The sequence below is a fragment of the Bufo bufo genome, chromosome 1 (genome assembly GCF_905171765.1).
Source record: "Bufo bufo chromosome 1, aBufBuf1.1, whole genome shotgun sequence".
Lineage (NCBI taxonomy): Eukaryota > Metazoa > Chordata > Amphibia > Anura > Bufonidae > Bufo > Bufo bufo.
Genome location: NC_053389.1, coordinates 98,144,498 through 98,157,253, shown reverse-complemented (window position 1 = coordinate 98,157,253; position 12,756 = coordinate 98,144,498). Strand labels below are relative to the sequence as shown.

General features: G+C 44.4%; 1 protein-coding gene across 1 annotated transcript in view; it reads right to left on the bottom strand.

The window, feature by feature from the left end:
• NOC2L (NOC2 like nucleolar associated transcriptional repressor) overlaps positions 1 to 12,756 on the bottom strand; it is a 108,362-nt gene that overhangs the window by 91,228 nt on the left and 4,378 nt on the right. Inside the window, exons 3-4 of the mRNA XM_040427124.1 lie at positions 7,252 to 7,432; positions 3,819 to 3,947 (exon numbers count right to left, since the gene is read on the bottom strand). Coding sequence (XP_040283058.1) covers positions 3,819 to 3,947; positions 7,252 to 7,432 — 310 coding nt within the window. The remainder of the gene's footprint in view (positions 1 to 3,818; positions 3,948 to 7,251; positions 7,433 to 12,756) is intronic.

Sequence of the window (12,756 nt, the reverse complement as noted above, 5' to 3'; positions counted from 1 at the left end):
AGGCGGGAGAGAGAGAGGGAGGGAGAAGGAGGGAGGGATTCCCTCCCTCCTATGACGCTGCCGCCGCTGAGCCCAATGGAGTAAGCGGGCTCTGAAGATGCCTGCATCACTGCCACCAATGACTGTGCGTTTAATTAAAGGAGGAGGAGGGACGGGGGAGGTAATAAACTGCTGTGCCGTCTGACTCTGAGACTAGTGAGCGCTGAGTTCAGCGAATGACACCGGCGGCAGCGGAGCAGCCTCCTCCTCCGTCCTGAGTCACTCACACTTGTCTTGTGTGCTGCGCCGTCTAACTGAGACGAGTGAGCGCTGAGCTCAGCGAACGGCACCAGCGGCAGCAGAGCAGCCTCCTCCTCCGTCCTGAGTCCTAACTGAGTTACTCACGTTTGTCTCGTGTGCTGCGCCGTCTGACTGAGATGAGTGAGCGTCAGCCCGAGCCCCAGAGTCAGTGAGACTGAAAAGCAGCCAGCCCAGCATAGCAGGTACCTAGCCTAGCCCACAGCCAGACCCAGTGCAAGAGTGATGATTAGCCTGCCTCAAAATAAAGGCAGGCAAAAACCATATCTATAAGGAAGACAGCCAGCAAGATTTGGGGTTAATGTGACTCATTAACCCCAATCTTGCCACTACCCATGTTTTAAACATGATGGGGGGTCACTTATTTTTAATGTCAGGCTGGGCGCATGCTTTTGGAGTCTTTGGAATGGACCCCATGTGCCTCACATTAAGAGTAAGTGACCCCCAAAGTACCATCTAAGGCTACTTTCACACTTGCGTTTGAACGGATCCGATCATATTAATGCAGACGGAGGCTCCGTTCAGTACGGATCCGTCTGCATTAATAACTTAGAAAAATTTCTAAGTGCGACTGCGAAAGTAGCCTGAGCGGATCCGTTCAGACTTTCAATGTAAAGTCAATGAGGGACGGATCCGCTTGAAGATTGAGCCATTGCCCGGTATCGCATTGCCGGCACCCTGCCCCTGACAGGGAGCTGCGATCAGCGGCAGTTAACTGCCGCTGATCTGCTAGTACCCGCCTCCTGTATAAAGGGGTAAAATCATTGGTGGTGCAGTGTGCCGCCCCCCCCCCCCTCAATCCCCCCATCCCATTAAAATCATTGGTGGCACAGTGCGCCGGCCCCTCTCAACCCTCCAGTATTAAAATCATTGGTGGCAGTGGCCACAGGGACCTCTCCACTCCCCCTCATTGGTGGTGCAGTGGCAGCTTCTGATCGGAGCCCCAGCTGTGTAAGCCTGGGGCTCCGATCGGTTACCATGGCAGCCAGGACTGGTTGCCATGGTAACATCCCTGATGCTGTGTGCACAAAGCACAGAGCAGCAGGGACAGTGTGGAGTCCTATTCACCCTGATAGAGATCTATCAGGGTGAATAGGAAAAGGGATGAAAGATCCCAGGTTCTAGCCCCTAAGGGGGGAAATAGTTATTAAATAAAAAGTGAAAAAAAAAAAAAAACACTAAAATATGAAGTATAAATCACCCCCCTTTTCCCAATTTCACATATAAAATATATAAATAAACATATTACATCGCCACGTGAGAAAAGTCCAAACTATTAAAATATAAAAAAAAAATCTAGGTGGTGAATGCCGGAACAGAAAAAATAAAATAAAAACTGCGCGATTCGCCATTTTTAAAAATGAGGAATGCACGTGGCTTTTTTTGTTTATTTTTTTCGCGTGGTATCGAATGGTATCGAGTATCGCAATACTTTTTCATGGTATCGAAACCGAATCAAAAATTTGGTATCGCAACAACTCTACCCCCACCACCATACTTCACAGTTGGGATGAGGTTTTGATGTTGGTGTGCTGTGCCTCTTTCTCCACACATAGTGTTGTGTGTTTCTTCCAAACAACTCAACTTTGGTTTCATCTGTCCACAGAATATTTTGCCAGTACTGCTGTGGAACATCCAGGTGCTCTTGTGCAAAGTGTAAACGTGCAGCAATGTGTTTTTTGGACAGCAGTGGCTTCCTCTGTGGCATCCTCCCATGAAATCCATTCTTGTTTAGTGTTTTACGTATCGTAGACTTTTGTAAGTCTTTAGCCGATAGTCTTAATCGTAGGTCTTCTGAGAGCTCTTTTGTGCGAGGCATCATTCACATTAGGCAATGCTTCTTGTGAAAAGCAAACCCAGAACTGGTGTGTGTTTTTATAGGGCAGGGCAGCTGTAACCAACACCTCCAATCTCATCTCATTGATTGGACTTCAGTTGGCTGACACCTTACTCCAATTAGCTCTTGGAGATGTCATTAGTCTAGGGGTTCACATACTTTTTCCACCTGCACTGTGAATGTTTACATGGTGAGTTCAATAAAAACATGGTAACATTTAATTCTTTGTGTGTTATTAGTTTAAGCAGACTGTGATTGTCTATTGTTGTGACTTAGATGAAGATCAAATCACATTTTATGACCAATTTGTGCAGAAATCCATATCATTCCAAAGGGTTCACATACTTTTTCTTGCAACTGTATGCAGGACACACAATACCAACAAATAACTCAGACTGGAGCAAAATATTAAATGTGCAGAGAGCCTTAAAGGGGACCAGACATTATCTGACCACTAGGAGTTGACTTTGGTAGTCAATTAAACCACTGAAGAATCCAGCTTGATTTGAAGTGGCCAGAAAATGAGAACCTTCTCTGACATCAACAGAAAACAACCAATAAAGTTAGATACCATCAGCAAATATTTAAAGGGGTTGTCCCTCTGTAAGGCCTCTTTCACACTTGCATTGTCCGGATCCGGCATGTACTCCACTTGCCGGAATTACACTCCGGATCCGGAAAAACGCAAGTGTACTGAAAGCATTTGAAGACGGAACCGTCTTCAAAATGCTTTCAGTGTTACTATGGCACACAGGACGCTATTAAAGTCCTGGTTGCCATAGTAGGAGCGGGGAGCGGTATACTTACAGTCCGTGCAGCTCCCGGGGCGCTCCAGAATGATGTCAGAGCGCCCCATGCGCATGGATGACGTGTCCAATGCGATCACATGATCCATGCGCTTGGGGCGCCCTGACGTCACTCTGGAGCGCCTGGGGAGCCGCACGGACGGTAAGTACACTGCTCCCCCGCTCCACTTTACCATGGCTGCCAGGACTTTAGCGTCCCGGCAGCCATGGTAACCATTCAGAAAAAGCTAAATGTCGGCTCCGGCAATGCGCCGAAACGACGTTTAGCTTAAGGCCGGATCCGGATCAATGCCTTTCAATGGGCATTAATTCCGGATCCGGCCTTGCGGCAAGTGTTCCGGATTTTTGGCCGGAGCAAAAAGCGCAGCATGCTGCGGTATTTTCTCCGGCCAAAAAACGTTCCGTTCCGGAACTGAAGACATCCTGATGCATCCTGAACGGATTTCACTCCATTCAGAATGCATTAGGATAATCCTGATCAGGATTCTTCCGGCATAGAGCCCCGACGACGGAACTCTATGCCGGAAGACAAGAACGCAGGTGTGAAAGAGCCCTTACAAAGGAGAGGTGATATGTGTTTGGTTCATGAAGGTCCCATCAATCGCTACAATGGGGTGGCTCCTGACTTTTCCAGCTGAATGGAGTGACTGCCAAAGATTACAAGTACAGTGCTCAGCTATCTCCATCAGTCCACTAGAAGTTGTTCCACTGAATCAGAAGGACAACCCATTCAAACACACTGGCCATCTAACTCCAGGGATTTCTCCAAGCCTGTGCCATAGATATTTGAAGTTTAGCAGTTTTAGTAATAACATACAGAATGAAAACAGACATAAAATATATAGTTCATGTAAAATGTTACAATTCAGGGTCAGCACCTTAGCTTCTGACTTCCAGGCCTTCACCATTTTCAAGGTGACGATAATCTGATCAGGCTTTTTCTTCTTTTTCTTTTCTTCTACTTCTTTCTCTTCATCTTCATCATCCTCCTCCTCCTCCTCCATTTCCTGCAGTAAACAAAGAGTAAGGCAGGTTTACACAGGCCGAGCTAAAGCAGATTGTCGGGAAGGAAACCTTGCTTCCCGACAGTCTGCTGCTCGTTCAGAGAAAAAAGCCGCTACATTTACATGCAGTGATCACCTCCACAGTATGATGACGAGGGATTGCCATCACTTGTCCTCACACAGCTGCACAGTTTTTGGGCAGAAGATTGCCGTTTAGACCGCACAATCTGCCGCCCAGAAATGACAATTTATATGCCGGCACGAACAACAGGGGCGTTTTGCTCGTTCATCAGGTGATTGGCGGCACATTTACACAGGCAGATTGTCAGGAACGAGCATTCGAAGGAATGTTCAATCCCGATAATCTGCTCAAATATTGGTTTATGTAAATCCACCTTTACCACTTCACTCACATGCTGCATTTCAGAAAAATTAGCAGCAGGCCTAAAACAAAGAGGGACTTATGTGAGAACGTGCATATCTTGTCTGTGAAAAGGAGGATATCCTGCGACATAAATATAGAAGAATTTTTAGTATATTTCTCAATCATCTGATTACTTTTTGTGCTCTTTAAAGACCAATCTTTTTCATAGGCTACATTAAAGCTTGTTAAAAAGGGTTGTCCCACACAGACAATTTTTGGCATATCGACAGGATATTTGTCCCAAAGCATCTGATCCGTCGGCAGGGTCACAGTAGGTGACAGCGAGGGCTTAGCCACCGAGTAGTGGGGCGGGTGTTCCGCTTGTAGGCAGGGGTAGCCTAGCCTTAGGGCTATATTATGGCTAATTTTTCTCCCCCCCCCCCCCCCCGTCCCCCGTCCCCCGTCCCAACCTCACTCCTCGTATATTCAACATCTATGCCAGCTGTCTGCAAACTGTAAGTTACTGTATCTTTTTCTATTTAAGTGTTCTCGCATGGCAAGACCCCTTACTGTTATCTCACATATATTCTTATTATAGCCAAATTTACCACCCTAACTCCTCCCACAGTTTTTACACTACATAGGCAGTAATATACCTAAACATGCGTATTGTTCCCGATTGGTGTGCTATTAATTTGTGGTACGTTTGGCCAAATGGTTCAGGAAATATCAGCGTTTTTGTGGCAAAATTGGTCCCATAGGAATAAATGGCGGAATGTTCAAAACTAGAGTGGGAGCTGAAAAATCAGGAAAGGATTTCTAAACTGCCACCACTCCCTCATTTCCAAGCCCATCTACACAAATCTTATATCAAAACGTTCAGCTATCCCTGCTGCCACTAAAAAGCCACGGCTAAGCCACAGTCCTGATAGTTTTCACAATATGACCATTTGTTTGCAACTCACGCCGCCCATTGACATTCATTGAAACTCCACTCTAGCCACCTCAAATTTGAAGGGCAATTTCTAAACTGCGACTGTGCCTTCATTTTTAATATTTCAGAGACATACTATGCATCAAAATGTAGGTCTGGGTCTTGTGATTCTCACAATATAAAGCTCTTCACTGTAGGATGTATTTGTAAACTACAACAGTTTGAAGATGGCAACCTCCAGTGAAGTGAGCAAGTTGGAGCAGTTTGTTTTTAACGGCTCTTCTCTGCCCTTGCTGTAGAGTGAGTTGCCATAGGATCCCAGGTTGTGTGAGCAGCCAGCAGAGTGACAAAAGCTAGAGTGCAAGCTGAAAAATCAGGAAATTAATTCTAAACTGCCACCACTCCCTCATTTTCAAGCCCACCTATACAAATTGTCTGCTAATGTTTTTTAAATGTATGTTTTAATGCAACTGTGAAGCACTTTGGGCAACAATATTGCAATTAAATGTGCTGTATAAATAAATACAAGTTTTAATGCATTTCTCACTATCAAGCTTGCCATGTGCACTTTTAAAATTTGATCAATTGGTTAGTGTAATGTTTACCATCTTTACTCACTCCAAACAATCCACACAGTTACTCTGCCCACTCCATAAAGTTACTCTTACCAGTCCAACCTTTCCACAGTTACTCCAGCCACTCCAACCTTTCCACAGTTACTCCAGCCACTCCAACCTTTCCACAGTTACTCAAGCCACTCCAACCAGTTACTCCGCCCACTTCAGTTGTAGACTACTGGTGGAGGCAAGAACACTTTTCTAGTTTGGATTACAATACTAAGGATACATTCAAAGTAAGACTCTGCATTCTAGAATTGGCACAGTATGTCATCGTGATTTTCTATAATTTGTGAGGCAATATTTTAATATATAGTACGGTAGTAAAAGTTGTTTTATATGAATGGTCATTTTTTCTCTCTGTGATACTTGTTTATGTACCTTTCTAGCACATCAATTTTTGTCAGTGATAGCCTATGTTAATAGGATATGCCAAAAATGTCGAATAGGTGGGGATGCCACCTCTGGAGCTCGCCCTACATGAAAGAAGAGCGGGCCAGCCATTTCTGAAAGTCCCATATCAGTGAATGGAGTGGTGGCTACTGCATCCAAAAAAAAACAAGTGAGCTCATACGTGCCTTTCCTGATCTACATTCATGGCAGGGCTCTGTTCTTCAGACACAAGCAGCTTCCAGGGAGCCCGTTGATTTGATACAAATGTCTGGATAGTAAAACCCATAAAGCAGTTTCCCCAATTATAAGAGCTTCCCCAAATCCACAGGATAGTGGGGGTTGACCCTTGATGGCTCCTACTGTACAGGAATACTGGGGCCATGTTCCCCCAATTAAAGGCAGCAGCAGACAATAATGTGTCCACCATTCCATTCAACTCTATGGGACTACAAGAGATGGCGGAATAGGAAGTGCTCAGCAATCTCTGGAGGTCCCATAGAGGTGAATGAAGCAGCGGACAAGCGTGCATGTCTGCTGCTACATGCAAACAGGGGAACAAGGGATCCTGAATTCATGAGCAATAGGGGCCCCACTAGTCAGAGCCCACATATCAGAGTAGGGGGGATAGGTTCTTGTAAAGGGTCAACTCATTGAAAGAGGTTATCCGGTAATAAATATTGATGATCTATTCCCAGGATCTGATAATGACGACCTATCCTGAAAATAGGTCATCATTAAATAGTACTAGATAACTGCTTTAAAGAAGTTTTCCCTTCCACTGCTCACCCTAGGCCAGTGATGTCACAACCATTAATCACGTCCACTTGAATGGGGCTAAGCTGCGCCTAGGCCATGTGATTGAGGGTCCCGAAGTCGCTGGCCTAGGATAAGCAGCGAGAAGGCTGCGGTGCTCCTCCTTAGCATATGTTTAGCTAATGCAAAGAGGGTGGCTTTCCACATAGCATATGGCGAAACAGTGGATGACGCCCCTCTACTAACCTCTAGGTGGTCCGGCAGCTGGTGAATGCCACCTTCTTCATCTGAAGAATCAGAGTCATCAAAGTTCAGAAGAGTTTGATCATTATGTTCGAGGAATTTGTAGAACTCCGGGTCTTTTTCTTTAAGGCGAGAGAGTTGGTCTTTGTGCTCGGAGGCTTTGCCTTTGGTTTTCTTTACCTTCCTTTACAATGAGGAGAAAAAAAATAATAATAATATTCTTTCATGTATAGATACTGACAAGTTCACATACAAAACTTTGAAATATAAAAATATATATATATATATATATATATATATATATATATTTTTTTTTTATATATAGTGAGCTATTCAGAAAACAAGCTTAAATTAAAAAGTACAATAAAAATAAGTTATGTAGTATTACACTGCAATGGTAAGTTAAGCTGGCCATACACGAGATAGCTTGTTCATCCGGCAGCTATATTTCCTGATCCTCCGTCCCATACATCTGCATGATCGCCTGAGCATACGTGGTAAATAGAGAGAAGACTGCTCACAGACTACTCCGGCAGTGGCTTATCTCCCCGCTAACAGCAGGACTAGGCAATTGAACCCAACTTGCCTGATCCTTATCTACCGAAACATCAGCTGTCAAGGTAGATTTGGGAGTCCACCATACATATTATATAGTCAGCTTAAAGGGACTGCAGTGCTCGTCTGATGAGGAGGTTGAGCGAAGTGCGCGCATGCGCACTTCGCTCAATGAGGCTGATTGTAAATGTCCGCACGGGCGCATCAGGCACAGGCCTGTGCGCACGCGCGGGATCTTTGAAAAGGAGGAGGGGGCACTGAGCGAGAGCCGGAGGCGTATTTCATTACATTCAGGCGGCGCTGAAAGCATCAGGGGAGGAGCTGGGCACCAACGGCGGCGGCGGCGGGCGGCAGCTTGAGACCAACAGAAACGCCCTGGGCACCTTATCAAGAAGATTGACAGGTTAGATAAAAGCTCTTTTTATCAAAAGGAGACGGCGAATTAATCTTCTAACAACACCTTTGTAATCACAGGGGCGCCATGGAGATAACAATACTTTTAAAAGGGGGGGTTAGAAAGTGGTGACAGAGTCCCTTTAAGGGCTCATGCACACGACCATATATAAATATTTTTTTGTATTACTTCATACTCTAGCCCCTCTTATAATCTCAGGGGGAGAATTTACGAGCAGTCATGGTGGACTCAAGGAAACAGAATTACCGGTAAGTCCAATTATGGTTTTTCCATTTCATCCACCATGACAGCTTACCCATGAGAACTATCAGATTACTTAGTAGGGAGGGAGACTGCTTGCAGGATCTTCTGTCCAAAAGGTCAAATCAGCAGAAGCGGACACAACAATACGATAATGTCTTATAATTACATTAGACCAGGTGGCAGCCCTACAGATCTTGTCTAGGGAAACGCCTGCTCTTTCAGCCCATGAAGAAGCCATTGCTCTTGTGGAATGGGCTTTTATATATGTGGGACTAGTAAGGCCTGACATTGGGTAACAGCAAGATATAGTTGACTTAATCCAACGACCTATAGAAGCCTTGGAGGCTTTTCTACCTTTGTTTTGCCCAGCAAACCGAATAAGGAGATTGTCCTCCCTTCGAAAAATGTTTGTTGTCGCCAGGTATTGTAGAATAGTCTCCCTGACATCCAGGAGCTGGAATTGTTCCTTAGATGAATTCTTTACATCTTCAGGAAAAGATGGGAGGACGATTCCTTGGTCTCTATGAAAATCCGTGATGACTTTCGGAAGAAAACCTGGATCCAGTTTCAAAACTATCCTGTCCGGAAAGAGAGAGAGAGATAGGGCTCTCAGCAGGAGAGAACCTGAATCTCTCCCAGATGTTATTGCTAATAAAAACACAGCTTTGAAAGTAAGATGTTTAATTGAAATGTCCTGTAAGGGAGAAAATGGAGGATTCATTAGACCATTCAAGACCAGGTTTAAATCCCACTAGGGAATCCTTGGCATTATAGATGGCCTTAATCTAGAAGCAGCTCTTACAAATCTTCTTATCCACCTATGGCTGGCTAGATCTGTATCATAGCATGCCCCCAAAGCAGATATCTGTACCTTTAGTGTACTGGGTCTGAGGCCCATATCCGGCCCCCACTGGAGAAAAACTATAATCTTTGATACTCTGGGTAGAATTTATTGGTGAATCTTGTGCCAGCCAACTGCAGTATTTTCTCCAGAATTTGAGATAGATTGCAGAAGTAACTCATTTCATGCTGGATTTTAGTGTATTATTAACCTTATCTGAAAGACCTCTACTTTCTAAGATCTTGCGTTCAGGATACATGCTGATAAATGAACAGGCTGGGATCTTGGTGAAGGATGGGACCTTGTGATAGAATGTCCTTCTGGAGAGGTATTTTCCATGGCTCCTTCAGAGCCAATTCCTTCAGGACGGGCAACCAATTTCTCTTCGGCCAATAGGGAACCACCAGTATTACTGTTACAGGATAGGTTAATATTTTCTGCAGTTCCCGAGGGATTAGGGCCCAGTGAGGAAAAGCGCAAGTGAGGTTCCAGGTCCACCTGACTGAAAAGGCATCGACTGCCCATGGCTCTTCTCTGGGGTTTAGAGATCAAAAACACCCCACTTTTGCGTTGTTTTATGATGCGAATAGGTCTATTTGAGGAAATCCTCATCTTTTGGAAATTCTCAAAAAAAAATTCTTGATTTAGGGACCACTCCCCTGGTTTAGGGACCACTCTGCTGAGGTAGTCGGCTTCTATGTTTTATGAACATTTTAGGTGGGTTGCTGTGACAAAGTACATTTCTTTTCGCCAGACCCCTTAGGATTGGAGATTGTGTGCCCCCCTGGTGTTTTAGGTAGGCCACAGCTGTTACATTGTCGGAGAATATTTTTAGATGTTTTCCTGACAATAGTTCTTGGGATACTTTTAAAGTCTCCCAGACAGCTCTCAATTCTCGGTAGTTTGATGATCTTTGTCCTATCTCGTTTGACCACCTTCCTTGGCAACCTTTGCTCCCCATCCCATACCGCTTGCATCTGTAATGATCTGGACTTCTGGTTGAGAAATCCAGGTTACGCCCCTCGACAGATTCTTCTTTTCTGTCCACCAGTTTAAATCTGATTTCACGCGAAGGGGGATGGTTATCTTTTTCTCTAGGGAAGACCGTTTTCTGTCCCACTTCCCCAATATCCAGGATTGAGTTATCCTAGTATGGGCCTGGCACCATGCCACTGCAGTGATGCATGGGGTCATCATTCCCAGAAGGCTCATGGCACTCCTGATAGTTTCCAATCCCAAAGTCGGTGTTCTATCTTTCCCTTGAATGATACCAACTTTTCTTAAATTTAGCATCACCCCTAGGAATTTCATTTGAGTAGATGGTGCTAGACAAGATTTTTTCCGATTTATTAACCAGTCCAAATCTGTTAATTTGTGAATCAGGTAATCCGTCTGACTGGATGTTTCTAGTTCTGAGTTGCCTATAATAAGGAAGTCATCTAGATATGGAAAAAAAAAAATTTAATCCCTCTGACCTGAGAGGGGAGATCATTTCCACCAATTTTGTGAAGACCCTTGGGGTGGAAGATATCCCAAAGGGTAAAGCAGTGAACTGAAAATGATTTACCACACAGGCGTTGTCTATTAAGGCAAATCTGAGGTATCTTCGTGAAACTTTGAGTACGGGGACGTGGTAATAGGCATCCTTTAGATCTATGGAAGTCATGAAGGCTCCGTTTTTTTATTAAAGGGATAATGGAAGAAATAGACTCCATTTTGAATTTTCTGTAGGTAATGGCTTTGTTTAACTCTTTTAGATTTATAATGGCACGGGAAGACCCATCTGGTGTTTGGACTAGAAAAAGGTTTGAATAATAACCTTTTCCCTTTTCTAGTTCGGGAACTTCTGTTACCACTTTTGAGTCTATTAAATCTAAGACTCCCTGCCAAATTTTTCCTAACATGCTCTGGCTGTGTGAGGTTATCCGGAATTTCTTTGGAGGAGTTGAGGAGAATTCTATCCTGTATCCATTTTCTATGATGTCCATGGCCCAGGGGCTCCGGGTCATGGATTTCCACTGGGATAGAAAACTTCCTAACCTTGGTGTCATTGTTTATCAGATTATTTGGGGGATTGAGGAGGAAACCCCTGCCCTTCCCCCCCTGTTTGATAGCTCCACCTCCCCTATTTTCCTTTGCCCCTGCAGGATCTAGACTGAGGGTTAAAGGCACGAAAGGGCTTCTTTTGACCCTCTTCAGGGAACCCTTTCTTTTTATCAGCTGCTTTTTCGAGAATAGGACCGAACACGTACTCTCCAGAAAAAGCAATAGAGCATAACTTAGCTTTAGATGTTCTATCTCCCCCCAGGCCTTCATCTACAATGCTCTTATCACAGAATTAGAGAGAGCAGCATCTTCGGATTCAGCTGAGGCATCCACCAAGAATGCTGTGGCTGACCTGAGAAGGGGAATACAGTTTAGGATTTCCTCTCTAGGAGTCCTGTTTTTAATATGGTTTTCTAATTCGCTGATCCAAAAACACATGGATCTAGCCACTGATGTTGCCGCTATGTTCGTTTTTATTCCAGATATGGATGCTTCCCAGGATTTTTTCAGTAGAGCATCAGCCTCTCTTTCCATTGGATTCTGTAGTTAAGAGGAATCCTCGAAAGGAAGGGAGGTCTTTTTGACAACTTTTGCAACCGGACATCAATCTTTGGTGTTTCATTAAAGATACTTTACTTCAGCCTGATCAAAACAGCAGTCTGTTCCTAAACTCCCTAGAGACACCTAATCTCCTTTCTGGATCCGTCCACTCGTCCAGAATCATCTCTTTAATATTTTCATTTACTGGGAACACTTTGGATTTCTTTGTTCTAAGTCCTCCAAACATCTCATCCTGGACTGACCAGGGCTTTTGTATATCCTCAATGCCCATGGTAGTTCTTACAGCTCCCAATAATTCCTCCATATCCTCAGAAGAGAAAAACATGTTTTTACTATCTTCCGCAATTTCTCCCTCTGATAGAACATAAATATCAATGTTCTGTCTAGAGGTGGAAGCCTCCTCGTCCATGTCCTCTGCTGGAGGATGGAACGGACATCTTAGACCTTTCGCAGGTAGAGCAGGAGGAACGGATTTGAGGGAGGCCAGGGAGGATTTTCTCTCGTTCTGGATCATGGATTTAAATTCCATAAGGATCGATGGTTGCTCTTCTTTTACAAGCTCATTAATGCAAGATTGACAGAGCTTCTTTTTATGATTTTCAAGAAGTCTCTTGGTACAAGTTGCACATCTAGAGACTTTGGGTTTAATTCTGGGCTCTTTCACTCCCTATAAGAGAAGAGCAACCAGGTATCAGGAGACCATACATATTAAGCTGGTCAGAGTGATACATATTCAACTCACGGTTGGAGTAGCCAAGGGGGTGTCTGTAGGATCCATCTGGCCTGTAGAGGAGCATCAGGAGCTGACATCCTATTCTGGAGGAGGAACACCACTTTGAAAGCAGCG